Source organism: Schistocerca americana, chromosome 11, assembly GCF_021461395.2.
Source record: "Schistocerca americana isolate TAMUIC-IGC-003095 chromosome 11, iqSchAmer2.1, whole genome shotgun sequence".
NCBI classification, from domain to species: Eukaryota; Metazoa; Arthropoda; class Insecta; order Orthoptera; family Acrididae; genus Schistocerca; species Schistocerca americana.
In genome coordinates, this window is record NC_060129.1 from 204652457 (window position 1) to 204670878 (window position 18422).

General features: G+C 45.3%; 1 protein-coding gene across 1 annotated transcript in view; it reads right to left on the minus strand.

The window, feature by feature from the left end:
- The window catches only part of LOC124553563 (neuralized-like protein 4), a 282401-nt gene that overhangs the window by 196840 nt on the left and 67139 nt on the right, over positions 1-18422 (minus strand). Inside the window, exons 8-10 of the mRNA XM_047127409.1 lie at positions 14496-14636; positions 10587-10683; positions 3861-3960 (exon numbers count right to left, since the gene is read on the minus strand). Coding sequence (XP_046983365.1) covers positions 3861-3960; positions 10587-10683; positions 14496-14636 — 338 coding nt within the window. The remainder of the gene's footprint in view (positions 1-3860; positions 3961-10586; positions 10684-14495; positions 14637-18422) is intronic.

Below are 18422 nucleotides of genomic sequence, written 5' to 3' on the forward strand. Positions count from 1 at the left end.
CACATGGCTTCGTGGGGCTTACCTGTGGAAAATAAGGGTTCCTCTTTTCACACATTTCTATCTGGGGCCATAGCAGAAACAATTATTTACCACTGCTGTTACCGATAAACAAATGTGAACAAATGGGACAGACACACACACACACACACACACACACACACACACACACACACACACACACACACATTACGTTAGTTTCGCTCTTAATCTGAAATGAAAAACAAACCGTGTCATACTACAGTCGAGGGGCATCTTGATTGGAGGATAGGGCGATGTGCACAGTACTCCATGCTCATTCCACAAATCTTACACAACAGAACTGCATACGTTGTAGATCTTTCTCACCCATACACACACAAGATGAGAGAGAGAGAGAGAGAGAGAGAGAGAGAGAGAGAGAGAGAGAGAGAGAGAGAGAGACCGTAAGGGGCGGGGGTGTACTTCTAGAACACTCGTCAACAATAATTTTATTTACAATTTTCTATGTTGCTCTCTGTTTGTTGAAATTTATGAATACATTTTGAAAAACTATTGAACTGTCCAGAACCAGTGAATAAACTCCAGCCACAGCAAACCAATAACACCAACCCTAACTCTACAGCACCTGATGAAATCGAAATAACTAAACAAATTAAGAGACTTAAAAACAATAAAGCATCTGGAGTAGACAGTATAATCGCAGAATTACTAAAATCAACTGGCCCGAAGACTATAAAAAGAGATCACTCAACTAGTAGGACATATCTGGAAAACTGAGAAATATCTGAGGACTGGAAAACTGCCCTAGTTCATCCATTGCAAAAAGAGGGGGATAGAACTGATATTAATAATTACCGAGGAATCTCTCTTCTCCCAGTCATGTACAAAATTCACTCGCAGTGTTTACTTGATCGAGCCCAAGAACAGCTAGAACATAAAATTGGTGAATATCAAGCAGGCTTTAGATGAAACAGAACCTGTCCGGAACAAATTCTTGGTTTAAAACTAACGCTCGGACACCAAAGGATTTCTAGTTACAATATTGTCTGTACATTTGTGAATTTTGAAAAGGCTTACGACCCAGTTGATCGTGAATCTCTTTTCCAAATTTTAAAGGAACAAGGGATAGATAATAAAACTCTAACACTGATTAAGGAAATGTTAACTGATACTAGATATAAAGTTAAACTCTTGGGAGAGATTTCTGAACCATTTGAAATGAAGACTGGTGTTAGAGAATGGACTCTCTCCATTACCATTTAACTGTGTTTTGGAAACGGTAATTACAGAATGGCGAGGGCAAAAGTTGATTCAAATTATAGACCAATCAATCAAGTTAGGTAGAAGTGATATTAGAGTAGATTGACTCGCCTTTGCAGATGATCTGGCAATTTTAACTAGGGATGTTACTACAGCTCAAAAACAAACTGAAATTATTAAAGAAGTCTCGGGAAATGTAGAACTACAAATATCATTCGAAAAAATGGAATACATGACATGCCATAAACAAGCACCAAAGTTTTTGAACACGAAATATGGAAAAATGAAAAGGGTATCTCAGTTTAAATAGTTGGGGAAATCATATAAGAAAACGGTCTGGAAGAAGCTGCAAAAGAAGTTCACTGTCAAATGATGGCAACTGCATTCAGATTAACACAAAATATTTATAATAAAAAATCACTTTCTAAATTCAGTAAACTTACGCAATACAGCACTGTAATCAAACCTGAGTGTCTTTATGGATCAGAAACTTTTATTTGAAGAAAAGACTTAAATTTTTTGGGCACACTAAAAGAATGGCACCCACTGGGTTGACAAAGCAGATAGTAGAATTCTACGAAAACAGAAGTAAGGCTAAAACTGAGCCAATGAAATAGATTGCTGCGATTAAGGAGGATCTTAAAGCAGCTGGTAAAACTCAGGCAGACCTTGCAGATAGGAAAACATTAAGACAAAAGATATTTGACTGGAAAGTCGGTCAGAGGGAAATCAGAAAAAGGACTGGAACAATGTGGTCTGACGAAAGAAAGAAACTTCATTCTGAAAGGATGAAACAAATTTGGGCACAAAGAAAGGCCAACCGTCAAACGTGACATTGACAGATTGTACCTCGTGTGGTCCTACTGGGCCCATACGTGAATAATAATAATAATAATAATAATAATAATAATAATGTTCCACCACCCTCAAAAAGCACTAATTCTGCTTGACAAACAATTAATGAGGAGACACAAATTTACCTGGTCAGTAACTGATTTGCTCGAAGGTAGGTCAAATTCTATACCCGACAGAACGCACTGAAGAAGGGTACAAAAATAAAAAAATTGCAGAGCTAGCATCGATTGGCCTAAGTTGCGCATACGCTAACAATTTCAGAGATCAGTATTTTGTCAATATCACAGTCACTCTCACAAAATAGACCACTTCATGTCATTCTCAATGGAAAGGAGAGCCCACAGAGAAAGCAAAGAAACAGATCAGCTCAGGGAAGTGTCCCGGCCCCCTCACTTTTTAATCTGTAGACTAATGACCAGTCGACACCTAATCGTACTGAGAATTCCCTAACTGCAGATGACCCAGCAGTCATAGCTCAGGGAGGACTTTCGAGATTATAGAGCTGACAATGCAGAAAGCACTGAGAAACTTGTCAGTCTACTATCAAACTAACTCCTCTAAGTCAAATCTTTCGAAGAGTCGAGTACACGTCTTCCACCTTCGATCTCGAAGCGAAAACTCGATGTTTCCCGCAGTAATACAACACTGGAGCACACAGATAAACAAACCTGTCCAGTGTGAAACTGGACAGATCTCTTACATATAGACACTGTCTGAAGGCGGCCTCCAGAAATAAATTTTGTGGAAACACACAGACAGCAAACACCGAGGAAAACCTACTATCCCGAGAACTGTGGCACAAGTACTGTGCTTATCTACAGCTGCAACCGTACACAAGTTCAACACAGCTGTGGGCCTTCAGAGTCCAAATTTATGAAGAACGGCTTACAAATTCACGGACAGGCTCAGAAGGACCGTCGAAGATCGAATCCTCTCTCTGGCACCGAAAGTGAGCCCGGATGACTACTATCTCGTAAAAGGTTCCCCGGTGAGCCACCGAAGAACTGCAAACCTGGTCGTCCACCGGCACAGATAGTGTCTGATGGTACCGCAACAAACTGGAAAACACGGATGGCCCCGAACCACTTGAGAACTGGGGTGGCCCCGGTGAAAACAAACACGATCGGGTGGGGTCACGGGAACGTGGACGACGACAAGTGCAAACACGTGGTGCGAGACGTGGAACGCTATCCGGCCCGCCCAAACTGTCTCTAAAGATGCCGTGCTGACGATTTGTGGCTGGACAAGAAATAAGCTCTGGATGTGGTGCAGTAGTGGGCTGACAGACTACAATTCATTTCAGGACACACGTATGGAACACTGGTGAGCTGCCCCCCCCCCCCCCCCTCCCCATGTGCGCGCGTTCAGTGGACACACACACACACACACACACACACACACACACACACACACAGAGAGAGAGAGAGAGAGAGAGAGAGAGAGAGAGAGAGAGAGAGAGAGAGAGAGAGAGAGCGCTCCCTCTGGGAAGGTCATTTTCACACACAACAAGAAACGACAGAGTGGATCTAGGACTGAGGCTTAAGGAACTCCAATAACGATTTCTGCTGATCTGGGGGAAGCTCCGCGATTTACTCATTTTGTAGCACAGACCACAATTTCTCGCACACGTTCTGCCAAGTCACAAGCTATTTGTTAACTACAGTGTTAATTCGGTACGTCGTCAGATACTTTACGAAAATGTATAAATTGGGCGACGAGCGTACAGCAGAAGAGCTCACTAACGTGGAAGTTTGAGGGTCACTCACTGCGGCCTATGCGCCGTCCTGTGGTTGTTGATGACGGCGGCGTGCGTGCCGCAGTTCGGGTGGAACATGAGCCGGTCCACGTTGTCCTCCTCGGGCAGATCTGCAACGACAAAAGGCACCGTCTCAAGTGCGGCACTAGCGTCCCGGAGATCCCTCTTACGACACCGTACAGCCACTACTGCTCCGACAGCTGCCGGGATATAGCTCTCTTTCCTCGACGAGGCACAAATAGGTGAAATGCAATTCTTGTGGCACTTTTGGTTGCACTGTAAACTGGGTATACTTTGACCGATTTTCAGATTAAAATGTGATGACCGTGAGCATTCTTCAATTTTAGTGGTATTTGTGTTAGTGAACATTGTGGCTTCTATGAGAGGCTAACAAACTAATTAGTACACTACAATTTATAAAATGCAGAAGAAGTAATGTGAAAAAAAGTAGGTGGTCGAAGTTAGCACGCATTTGGGGATTCACCGACCGGTCCACACACCGACTCGTCACAGGACAGTGGAGTGCCGACGGTGCAGACGTACGGTGAGCACACGACACGCCTCCCGCTCCGGCTAACTGCGGTCGAACGGGAGACTGTGAGACGCGGTCGACAAGTGATTTGTGTGAGGTGCGACACCGACGAGAGCCGACACCGTTCGGACGGGGTACGGCGGTCGGCGCCAGACAGGTGACAATTCTGATTTCGGCAGTGGTGCAGGAATTCGGCCTCGCACGTCTGACCGTGTCCGAGGTTCACGCGAGCGGTCAAATGACGGTGTCACAGTCCACTACAGACAAACTGAGGACCGTCCGGCCACCCTCGACGACTGCGACTGGAGAAATCTAATGCCAGACTGACAGTGCAACAAATCACGGATCTATTCGACACGGGATCTGATAGACACATCTACCAGTTGTAACGGCACCACAGTTTAAGGTAAGGAAAATTTTGATTCGGTGCAATATTTCTGAGTGCACAAGTAACAGCCAGTCGTGGGCCTGTCGACAGTAAGTTGCGCTTACCGGCAGTTGCGAACTAGAAAGGAGGCCACAGGGACATTGATCCGCCGAAAAGAGTAAAGGCAGCGGTTCGCGTGGCGCAAGTTACACGCAGAAGGGGGACCGCCGACGCAAACCAGGTGTTACGAGTACGCGACTCGAAGCGGCGCGTTAGCGAAACGGAGGCGCACGGCCGCGTATAAATAGGCGCCAATTTTCTAACGAGATTCATTCGAGTGTGGCAGCTCTCCCGGACAGTGGGGCGTGTTACACCACCGGCTACACGCAGCAGCAGATGGGGCGCCAGCGTTCACAGCGGGTCACCGGTTCGACTCTCTGAGGCCGACGTGCGGTCCGTAGCCAGATAGAGGCGGGCCACTCCACAGCTCGCTACTGCGGGCAGTCCCGTCGGCTCCCGACACACGCCCGAGGCATCCCGAGGCTGTCGTACCACGGGCACTCACCGTCGCCGCGATCTCAACCGCGATGGCGAAGAAGTGCGCAGAGGGCCGCCCTGCGCTCCTGGCACGGTGTGCCGAGGCGACGGGGACGAATACTGCCGAGTCGGCTGCCGGTGTGGCCCCGATGTCGTCGTAACGCCACAGCCTGACGAGGCCGGCACGCCGTAGTACGTTTCACGGGTCGCTCGGGTAGCCGTTCGGCGCCGAGCCGTTCTGTGGAAAGCGAAGTGGCGTACTCGGCTACGTGGGACCGTGTGACGCAGATGGAGAGGAACGCAGCACTGTAACTGGGAATAATAAAACATTTGAAGCTCACGGCCGAGTTTTAGTACGGCGGATCGCGACAGTTTCCGTCCGCGTCCGACATTCCACCACCGCACGCAGACGTCTACATTTGGCACTGACGGCAACATTTGATGCCGGGACACCGTTCCATCCGTATTGTGATACAGTAGACAATCCGTAGGAACACAGATTCTGCAAGGCACAGGAACTGGCACCACACGTGGGTGCCAACGTTAACTCGAAGTCGTCGGAAACGGCAGCTCGCATTTGTCGCAAATCGCCAGGGATCGACTCTGGAACAGTGGTGAAATGTGATGCGGTCGGGTGGAGGATGGGAAAGCGGCACTGACTGGAAAATGGATCAAATGGAAAATGGCATCAAAGATTTTTGAATCGGGTGCTCGTGTGACAAGAAGAGGAGTGGTCAGCTACGTGTGAATGCAGACGAAATTAAATGAGCGAGGGACGCTTTTGCCACGCAGAGCTCCACACGAGTTCGGTATGTCGACGATGGCCGTTTAGTGAAAAAAGTTAAACATGGAACTGTACAGGCTACAGTTTACGCAAAAGGTATTTCTTAAGGACAAAGACCAGTGATTCAAGTTTTGCCGTGCACTGTACATGAAAAAATATGGCAGCATTTTATACAAATGCGAAAGTAAACAGACACAATTGCAGCATTTGGGGAACAGAAAGCCTGCACAACACTGTCGAACGTGACAGAGACTTTGTGAAAGTCCATGTTCTTTGTGCCATGTCTCTTAAGAAACTTTATGGGGCTTCCTTCTTTAAAGAATGAAGTGGTACTGAAGAGTCTTTCCCTCGTACGGTTAATGGCACTGTTAAAATCAAAGAACTTTGTCCTCCAGTTAGACCTGTAAGGGCATATCAAAACAGTCCTACCCAATTGCAGGTGGTGCAACAAATCAGTGTGCGCTAAAGTGGCCTCCTAGGTCCACAGATATCACAACTCGTGATTTCTTTTTACGGGGCAGTGTAAAGGATCTCGTTTGTGTACCTCCTCTTCCAGGCGACGCTGTGAAACTGAAAAGGATGAAAATTCACAAGCGACAGCGACGGTCACCGAAGACGTTTCGGCCCAGGGACGGTGAGAGTTCGACTGTCCTGTCGACGTCTGTAGGACGGCACGTGCTTCCCGTGTGGAGCGTACGTAAAACGAACGCTGTTGAAAAAACTTTCAAGTTCGGTCCTTCAAATTATGTATACTGTTCCTTTTTAATGTTCCTCATTCGGCTACAATAAAGTTTTAAAAGTGTTCCCGGACTTTTGACATACACACTGGAAGATAGGTGTGGATACTTCTTTAGAAATAATGCATCTAGCCAACAGAACTATCAGTTTGTGTAACAAAGTTTCTGCATATAAGTGAATGTCAACTGAAAATTTAAAAAACTGTAAATAACCATATGTCAATACTAAAAAGGATGTAGCAGGGTGTCTGAACTTACATAAGAGCTCACTGTAAATAACCTTTCAGTTTTGTTTACGCTAGCTGACGAAGAAGTCCGGCACCCACAGGACACTGTCAGACGTCAGTTTAACTGTGTACAGAAACGCACCATCTGCAGTTACAGAAACGATTACAGAGTAGCAGTTCTCTGTGATCGGTAGAACAGCCGACGCACTCCACTAGTGTCGTCCTCGTGTAGTGGCGCTGTCGGGTCCGGCAAAGCAGACGAGTGGCACAGACGGCATCGGGCATCGAGTGATCGCCGTGAAGGACACGGAGGTGCTGCGTACTTGTGTGAGTCGGCGTTATCGGCTCCTGGCGGAGATTAAAGAGGCCTCGCTGTCAGACTCCATTTTGCCAGCCGGTCGAAACGTGCAATACCTAGATTCGTGAGGCATTCGGACGTGACAGTGGTCCGACGTCAGACTGCAGGCTCGGTAAAATCGTCGAAGAGATTCCAGTCGACCGTGTCCGAACGTCACAAGAGAGGACCGACGTACAACGCGTAGAGTGCGCCGTAAGCCCGTCGCGTTTCCTCCCGACATCCGAGAATGAGAGTGGACTCCCTGCGGCATTCCCCATCGTCCCGCACTGTCGGTCGCAGACTGGCAGCAGCCGACCGACGGAATTACCGTACCGCACGTCTACACGGTGGAACGGACGGATACGTTCGGAGTGGTGCCGTGAGCGGGAAGTGCGGACTGCTCGCGAATGGCGCGGCACTGCACTCTGCGCCGCCCCGAACGATCCCATTCGGTGAGCACGGCAACGACCCGGGAGAGGTCACGTTCTTCCATTACTTTGGAGAGGCACGTCAGAGTTACTCCTAGCATCACAGTGTTTGCAGCAGTCGGATACGACTTCTAACCGCGTACGGCAGCGACCGAGAGAACTCTCGGTGAAACAGCGGTACGTCCTACATCCTCACGTGTCGCGTCAGCCGTGACAGTATCGCAGTGCCGTTTCGTGTCGGCACGGCACTCGTACGAACGCGGTAGACGTCTCTACGGGCCGCCCTCTCGATAACGGTGTACTCCCGGGGCTGGAAATATTGCCAAATCTGTCCCGACGGAAAACGTGTGAGACCGTATCAGACACAGACTCCATCACAGTAGCAGTATCCGTTACGTCGAGGGCCGGTTACGGCAGTTGGGGCAACTCGCGTCAGGGGAGGATACGATAGCTCTGCGATGGCCTTTCCAGTTAAAACGGTGCACGTGTCCAAGCGGGAGGCAGTTTTTGTCACCGACTGATAAGTGGGCTTGTACTGCCGAGTTGTTTGTCAATTGGACTCAATTTTTTATCTGCTGAAATAACATCAGATACACTTACAACCTGTGAAGTTTCATCTCGTTTCCTCTTCAACTTTCAGTGTTAATTTTATTTTTCAGGCAGTGTATGCTGAAAAGAATGAGAACTACATCTAGGCCAGATACAAAATACAGTATTACAAAAAATATCTTGATACAAAAAAGTACAGGGCAATTCAAAAAGGAATAACAGATTGTTTACCACAGACAAACTATAAAAGATAGAAACACATTGTGGACATCACCAGGTAGACGAAGTTCTTCGCACAGACACTATATTATAGCTTCGAACGAGCACCATGCATTTCTGGAGAACATCAAAACAGTAGTATTTCCACACACAAATTGACTGTGCTTCATTTATCGAACAGAGAGAGAGCGCAAAACACACGAGTGCCAGGATTTTGTAACCCACAAACTCTTACATTACGGCAGTTTAGTTTACTCGATAGAGGAAATATCGATTTGTCTGAAAAGCTACGTCGTTCAGAAAAGGTGTGCACTGTCGTGTCCCAGAGAACCGAAACTCAAAGTTCGTACCTCGTGTGACCCAGCAGACAACTGTTGCGGTAACTGCAGCTCGTAAGGCTCCGTACGGAGGCTTCATTTCGGAGCGTGCCACACTGTCGTTTGAGAAGTCAAAGTTCGTGGCCCGTCCGTCTCGTCAACTTACGAGGGCTCTGCGTAAAAGCGTCTCGGATACACTCGCCGGACGTGCGTGACCGACCGACGCTCTTCCCTCCGTGTAAGCAACCGACTTCTGAAAACTCTGTACGTCAGTCAAATCTGCTCGTGCACAGGTGGCTTCTCGCCGCACTGACAGTGCAACGGACGTCACACTTTAACGACAGATCGACTTCGCACAAACTCCGACACACAAACTGAGTCCTCTTGCGGTGTAGTCACCGTGTTGCCAAAAACGAGCAACAGTTAAGCTGTGACTAATCAGAATGACAATGACAGAGAGAGGAGCAAAAGTAAAGGTCCTTAGTAGAACAAGTGAAAGCTTTGACTTTAATAAAGGTGTGAAACAAGGAGATAGTCTCTCCACTGTCCTACTCAGTACAGCCCTGCCTAGTGTAGTAAATAAAACCAACAAAAGGGGCACCATATTCATGAAAACTAGCCAGATATGTGCATACGCTGATGACACTGCTATAGTAGGAAGAAATACCAATACACTCCTAGAAAAATACCGGGCAATGGAAACGGAAGCCTTAAAAATTGGCCTCATAGTAAATGAAAACAGAACAAAATATATGGTAATGTCACAATCTGAGGCCAGAAGAACCCCTAAAAACCTAAACATCAATGGTAAATGCTTCAGTGGAATGTCCTCTTAACTACTTGGGAGCCCTAATAACAAATGTAACAGTATTGGAAAGGCTGTAAGGGAAGGAATACAGGGCTTACTTTGCAAATACCCAGCTTTTCAAAAATAGCATTGTTACAAGAAAAACTAAACTGCTAATATATAATTCCCTAGTCTGCCCGGTTATCACATACGGCTCAGAGGTACGGACGTTGACAGAACACGATAAAAATGCACTGACAAGCATCGAGCGGAAAATGCTACGCAAAATCTATGGGCCAATAAGTGAAGGAAGAAGGCCGGACAATACGCTACAATGCCGAATTACAAAAGTTAATACGAGGCAGGGACATAGTGAAATTTGTGAAATCACAGCGAATACGACAGCTACGACACTTGGAGAGAATGGCAGAGGATAGAATTCCATAGAAAATTATGAACGGTACGATCCATTCAGTTAGGCGAAAAGGGAGACCTAGAAGAAGATGGATCGATGAGGTAATAATGGATATCAGAAGTATGAGAATCCGGGGGTGGAAAAGAGCAGCAAATAACCGAGAAGTGTGGAGGAAGATTGTTGAAGAAGACAAGGCTCACCAAGGGCTGTAGCACTACTGAAGAAGAAGAAGAAGAAGAAGAAGAAGAAGAAGAAGAAGAGAAGCTGTGACACAACTCTGAACCTTCCTCTATCCGATGACCCACACAATGCGTTCCTATCTTTTACACAGTTTGTCCACAATAAGCAACTGAAATCTGTTCTCCCGAATCGTCCAGTATTTCGACAGAAACGACGAGAAGTGTCTGTCCCTCACGGCGGCACCTCTCTGCGGCAGCCCACCGCACAGACAGAGCCAATGCCGGGCGTCGCGAGTCGCCAGTCTCCCGGCGGCCACTCACCGTTGAGGCTGTGCAGCGCGGCCTGCGACCGCTGCGTCGTGTTCCTTCGCGTGATCAGGTTCTGCTCCTCCCGCTCGTCTCTGTCCACGATGGAAACCTGCGGAGGAGAGAGAGCCGAATGTAGAACAGGACAACCGGAACGGTGCCCGCGAGGAGGTCGTAGCGACAGTGATCGTCAACGTACAGATGGCGACTAAAACGAGTGCGAAGATTTATACGAAGAATTTTCCCATTCGGTCCTGACGGGCTGTTATGTTTCAGAACAAAAACATTCTCAGTTGTGGAATTATTAAATGTCAATGACGTGTTTCAGTCTTTTGGGGCATCCTCAGATTGTGCAGCACTAGTTGGCAGCGGTATACTGGGAACACCAGTTTGGGTTCAGGAAGGGTCAGAGGACCGAGATACGCTATGGGTTGTCTGAGGACAAGTAGAGGAAGAATGGCAGACACGAACAAGTTATATGAACTGGGAGAAGGCATTTGACGGAGTCAACTGGAGTATACTGCTGATCATTTTTAAAGATGTTGGTATAGACTGGAAACAGGTAAGGTTAATAGAGGAGATGCACATAAAACAATAAGTAACAGAGTAAGGAATAAGGAGGTAAAAGAGATGAGCACTGAAAGGGGCCTAAGGCAAAGATACTCACTGTAACCTGAGCTGCTAGACAGATACAGAGAAGAAACTACAGGATAAAGAACGCGAGAGGCACTGTAAGTGGAGGAGAAATTGTAGAGACTTAAAATACGAGGATGACGAAGCAGTGCCGGTGCATTCAGAAACTGCAGATATGCAGTTGACGAGCACACAGTAGCGAGCATCCCACGCGGCCACCGTTCCCGCGAAAGCGGGCATCGGCACGTCTTCTCACGGACGCCCGTAAACATCAGAAACCCCGGGCGTGCTCCCGATGTACTGACAACTGTTCACGACGCTTCCCCAGAGTGCTTCGACACTATCGACAGGACTCGAATGTACCGGAGCTTTCGAACGTCCCCAGACAAAAGAATCAGATGCAGTTACACCGACCCGGAGGGCCACGGTATTAGCGAGCCAAGACCGATACGCTCGTTTTGGCCACCCTGTGTCCAGAATTGTGATCGAACGAACCGTGTCGTTTCAAACTAAATGTAGCCTCAGACATTAACTGTGGCACGACCACAGTCACCTCAGTTTCTGGAGCAGTGTTTATTGGGATTATTTGCTTGTTTCATTGCCCTGCACTAGCCCCTATTGTCTGCTTGATGTATACTCCCTAATGGAATTTGTGGCTCAAAATGAGGGTGCATGTAAAATAAATGCCAGAATCCACAACCAGAATACTGAAATGTATTCATGGTACGAGTAAACCTTAACGTATCCTTCTCAGTGTGCTGGAATCTCACTGGATTTTTTTTCACTCTGACTGGAAGCTGAGCTGTCTCGATTACAGCCGAGTACAACAATATGGATACGTCTTACACTGTGTTACACGCACACAGACTGAGTGATAGTGCGGGTCAACAGCTTTACTGACGCATTAATCTTGGACGGCACTGGGCAGGCACCTGGTCCAACTAACCTGCAGTGATGTGAGCAGTTGCAGCTCAGACTTAAAAACAGACGAGCAGAGAAACCGTACAGCTTCGACTCTCATTTAATTTTTAAAGGGAATGCAATAATATTTGTCAAAACTCCAGCACTACCGCACGTTTCTTAGGTGACCGGACGGAAAGCATAAAATGCTCTCGCTGTCGTCTGACGTAGGCATTTTCGTCACTCTTGCTTGTAATTAGAATACTCACTTAAATACAAGGTAACTTTTCTGAGCAAGCTATGTGTGATGCAAAAGCAAACAGCAGGGATTTCATCGTACTGCTGAATACTGAAGCCACACGAGGTATTAATTACAGTCAGTCATCTGGTAAACTCTTAGCTCCTTCCTCATCCGAATCCGAGAAATACATTTCAGTAGTGGAACTGTCATCTGCTACGTCGATAACGAGTCGACAACAGAATCCGAGAAGCCACTCGGGCACCGTATTTTCTCCTCTTTTTTTATGACGTGCCGTTCTGTATCCTGCCAACATTCGACACCGACAAAGTTTAGCGCATTGGTTCCATTACGTCTGGCCCCTTCAGTGTCTTGTTTTTTCTCAAGAAAAATCAGTTAACTTGGCTCCAGACCAGTCCTTTTATGTTCCTATTGCAGTGGTGGCGGCAACTGTAAAAATGCAGCATTCAAATGGTGTGGTCAATGCTGTGGAAATTATCGTTTTGCTTGTTTCTACAATGCCTATCACTCTGGCTAGAGACCACATCTGTGGTATAAAACAATCGACACAGTAAAAAAAAATATTTCCATCTTCGTCCTAAAACTTTTATTTGTTATGTTTTTTTAATTTAAATAACCTTCGTTAACAATCTTTTATCAAATATCGATAACTACGGATTTGTATTTGTGATCCGAACTGGAATTTTGAATGCAATTTGTAATTAGAAACAATAATATTTTTCACAAAATTATGATGAACAGATGCGTGTTAAATAGCATCAATTTGATGAATTTTACATTTAAAAGAATTGGCATTACAAAAAATCGTCAAAGTGAGATTTGAACCATCAATCCATGGAACTTATCAGTTTGACCACTGTTCACTAGTCTGGGTATTTTGACATTGGACAGGATAAAATGGAATGGAAGACTACGGTAAAAAGGAGAAGGTGAATACAGTGAAACTACTTGCAAAAACGGAAAGAGAAAGTAAGATGACAGAAAAGATTTCGAAATGCAACAGTGACAATAATAAACATAATTGTTGGGTTCAAATTAATGATATGAATATAATAGAGCTCAGACGTGGAATGTTTCCCTCTATTATATTCATATCATTAATTTGAACCCAACAATTACGTTTGTTATTGTCACTGTTGCATTTCGAAATCTTTTCTGTCATCTTACTTTCTCTTTCTGTTTTTGCAAGTAGTTTCACTTTGTATTCACCTTCTCCTTTTTACCGTAATCTTCCATACAATTTTATCCTGCTTATATATACTCAGTAATATGTAAATATAATAGAGGGAAACATTCCACGTGGGGAAAAATATATCTAAAAACAAAGATGATGTGACTTACCAAACGAAAGTGCTGGCAGGTTGATACGCAAACAAACACAAACATACACACAAAATTCAAGCTTTCGCAACCAACGGTTGCTTCATCAGGAAAGAGGGAAGGAGGGAAGGAGAGGGAAAGGCGAAAGGATGTGGGTTTTAAGGGAGAGGGTAAGGAGTCATTCCAATCCCGGAACCAGAAAGACTTACCTTAGGGGAAAAAAAGGACAGGTATAAACTCGCGCACGCACACACACACACACACACACACACACTTATCCATCCGCACATACACGTAACCCACTTCCAAACCATGAGGGAAATATATATATATATATATATATATATATATAAAAACAAAGATGATGTGACTTACCAAATGAAAGTGCTGGCAGGTCGACAGACACACAAACAAACACAAACACACACACAAAATTCTAGCTTTCGCAACAAACTGTTGCCTCGTCAGGAAAGAGGGAAGGAGAGGGAAAGACGAAAGGACGTGGGTTTTAAGGGAGAGGGTAAGGAGTCATTCCAATCCCGGGAGCGGACAGACTTACCTTAGGGGGGAAAAAGGACGGGTATACACTCGCGCGCACACACACACACATATCCATCCATCCATTGGCAACCGCCAATATTCCGGAACGACAGAAAGAGATCTGATAAGAAAATAGCAGCCTGTAACATTCCGGAGCAACAAAATAGTATTTGAAGCGAAAATCACGACTTCCGACGTGCAGACGGGGCAGAAATTACGAATCGCCTGCGGCCAGAGGCTCGAGACGGTGCACGAGCGAGATCGAGCCGCACCTTGACAGTCATCCCGTAGAGGTCGACGACGCCCCAGACGCGGGACGGCACCTTGCTGGCGGCCACGCCCTGGTCCAGCCCGTTGATGAAGTAGTGCAGGTTGCCGTTCGCCTTGCGCACCATGCCGATGCGGTCGCCCTCCTGTGGAAATTTACGGCATTCCGTGAGCCGAAACTGCACAGACACAAGAGACAGAGTTCTAGAGTAACTTCTGTGACATTAAATCAGTGCACGGAGCAAGCAGTAAGGGGCACTAGTAACTAGTTTGGATAAGGAATTGGAGTTCAGGGAGCAGAATTAAATTTTAATCGGAATGTAGAAAAATCATAACTTACACTATTTTACAGTTTCAAATGTTTCCAGAAACATAAAAAAAATAACGCTCGTGGAATTTTTGGTACAGCGATAGGATCCTCTCCGGCGAGTCGTACGGACCCGGTGGGAATATGAGATGGGCAAATTCTTCCAACTGATGAAAAAACTGTAAGTAGCATGTAACACAAAAGTCACTTAACAAATGTGGGAAACGACATCGAGGCAGTACACACGAGGCATTCTTTCTGTTTAGAAACAGCAGAATGTAGCCGATTTGGGTCGGTCTTCTTTACTATTTGTAAATCGAATTTTGTGTCGCACGGTACACAACGCACTTAGGTAAATTGAAAATTCGTCACTAGTGCATTATAGCGCAAACCAACCAAATGAACAAAGTAAGCACGGAAGCAATCGACTGTTACAGTACACTGAGAAAAAATTTCCCTTCTCACGAAGAACAGTGCCACATCACGCATCGAGCACCCCGTGCAGGACTCAGCTTTCGTACAGAGCTCGCACCTCTGTTTGTCGCTACTGACCAACTCCCACTGACCAACCTGATCAAAACCCACATCATTAATGGGTGCAGGATATAAGCACTTTTCTTTTGAGGCTGTGCAATGTCATCTGCTTCTGTGGATATTCGACCACATTTTCTCCGACAACTTTTGCATTCTGAAGTAATGCACTGGCTATTTCCAGCTGAAAGGGGAGCACAGGCATCAGTTATTCCTTCAGCTATTGACACTGTCGTTTCTAAAGTAGTCTAGCATTGACAACAAACGTCCATAAGATAAAAGATGATTCTGAGAAAGTATCTTCTTGCCCCAATATTTATTCTGTACACTGAACAAGCATATCCAGAAGACTAAAACCCTCCACAGATTTACTGTACTTTCTGACAGTAACGGCTTGCTCACACTGATATAAGCTTTTTCTTTAACTGACCATCTTTTTACAGTATCCAAGGGCTGAACCCTAGTGTAAAGCGACATTAGGTGCACATTTCTATTGTCAAACCACTTGACACAAGCTATACTGTTCTCTGCATCTATTTTGCCCTGTTTTCTTACGATTTTTCTCTGAGCTCGGGATAGGCCCCGCCACTGTACTGGACATAACTTTGCAGCATGTCTGTGTACCCCTTTTCCTCAGAGCTACTAAAAATTGATGCGAGGAAGTCTGTTTTTTATGGTCAGATACAACTTGTGACAATACCACCACTAACTCCCAGGCTGCTATCAATAGTAATGCCTTTTCCTACATACTTCACATTTCAAAGTTGTGCAGTATGTCACTGCCGCTGCTTTTTGCAAGTAATTTTATTCCCCACTTACGTGGTTTACTTTTCACAAAATGCTTCAGTGAAGAGTGTCCTTTGAAGGGAATAATTATTTCATCTACAATCAGATGTTCATCAATTCCTACTTTTTTTAGATTTTGTTCTAAGACAGTGATAAACGGGCAAACTCCGAAAAGCCTACTGCGACTTGGCTCATCTCTCTGCAGAAGATTACCATTATTTACAAAATTAATGTAGTTTGCAGGTTGTCAAACTTAGACATAGCCTCTGAAATTATTTCAACATTTCTATGTTCAGTCCAGTAGAAGTTATAGGAAGGAAGTATCCCAAAAAGTTTCTCCGTTTCTCACAAATTGGTAATTTTACTGTTTAGTATTTTTGGGCTTACATACATACTTGTTTCTTGAGCAATCTGTGCTAGCATGTCATCAGGAAAAAAGAATTTGCAAGTGCTATATGGCTATCAATTCTTCATAAGGTTTTGAAAAACTTGCATTGCACTGTGTGTCAAAGTCAGAGAAATCACAGTCCCAACTTTTCCATATTACTGTAATCGTCGTCTTTTTATTCCGGACCTTTCAGCTTGCGGAACATCATTCGAGTCAGCTGTCTCATTAGAAACATTAGCATCATTCCGCTGCCACTGGACAATATTCCACGACCCCAGCACAGCTCTCATTATTAATTATGTCTTGCGATTCCAAGTTTTCAATTTGCTCATCTGAAAATTTCAAAAATACCTCATCAGACAGCTCACCATTCAGAAGTTACTCCAGGGTCTCCATCTCCAATAATTTACACAGTAAACAAAGTTATTAATTTGTGTGTTATTTTTTGCACACAATCACATTTACCGTGCTGCTTGCAGACAGCTATCACCTTCTCCCAGGGGCCATATGGACCCAATGTTTTATAAACCTCTAACAGAATAAACTACACTGAAGCACCACAGAAACTGGTATAGGCACACATATCCAAATACAGAGATATGTAAACAGGCAGAATACGGTGCTGCAGCCAGCAATGCCTGTGTAAGACATTAAGTGTCTAGCGCAGTTATTAGATCACTTACTGCTGCTACAATGGCAAGGTATCAAGATATCAGTGAGTTTCAACGTAATGTTATACTTGGCACACGAGCTACGGGACACAGCATCTCCGAGGTAGCGATTTTCCCGTACGACCATTTCACGAGTGTACTGTGAATATCAGGAATCTGGTAAAGCATCAAATCTCCGACATTGCTGCAGCTGGAAAAAAATCCTGCAGGAGCGGCACCAGCAATGACTGAAGAGAATCATTCAATGTGATTGAAGCACAAAGCCTTCTGCAAATTGTGGCAGATTTCAATGCTGGGCCATCAAAAAGTGTGAGCGTGTGAATCATTCAATGAAACATAATTCATACGGGTTTTCTGAGCCAAAGGCCCAGCTCTCCCTGCTACTCAATCCTGTCCAAGCCTCTTCATCTCCCAGTACCTGCTGCAACCTACATCCACCTAAATCTGCTAGGTGTATTCATCTCTTGGTCTCCCTCTACGATTTTTACCCTCCACCATTCCCTCCACTACTAAATTGGTGATCCCTTGATGCCTCAGAACGAGTCCTACCAACTGACACCTCCCTTGAATCCAGTTGTGCCACGAATTTCTTTTCTCCATAATTCTACTCAGTGCCTCCTCATTAGTTACGTGATCTACCCATCTAATCTTCAGCATTCTTCTGTAGCACCACATTTCGAAAGCTTCGATTCTTACGCTTTCCTTGCCATTGCCAGTCTACATTTTATATCCTCTCTACTTCGACCATCATCAGTTATTTTGCTCCCCAAATAGCAAAACTCCTTTACTACTTTCAGTGTGTCATTCCCTAATCTAATTCCCTCAGCATCCCCCGACTTAATTTCACTACATTCCATTATCCTCGTTTTGCTTTTGTCGATGTTCATCCTGTACCCTCCTTTCAAAACACTGTCCATTCCGTTCAGCTGCTCTTCCAGGTTCTTTGCTGTGTCTGACAGAATTACAATATCATCGGCGAACCTCAAAGTTTTTATTTCTTCCCCATGGATTTTAATTCCAACTCCAAAGTTTTCTTTTGTTTCCTTTACTGCTTGCACAATATACAGATTAAATACCATTGGGGATTGCCTACAACCCTGTCTCACTCCCTTCCCAACCACTGCTTCCCTTTCATGCCCCTTGACTCTTATAACTGCCATCTGGTTTCTGTACAAATTGTAAATAGCCTTTCGCTCCCTGTATTTTACCCCTGCCACCTTTAGAATTTGAAAGAGAGTATTCCAGTCAA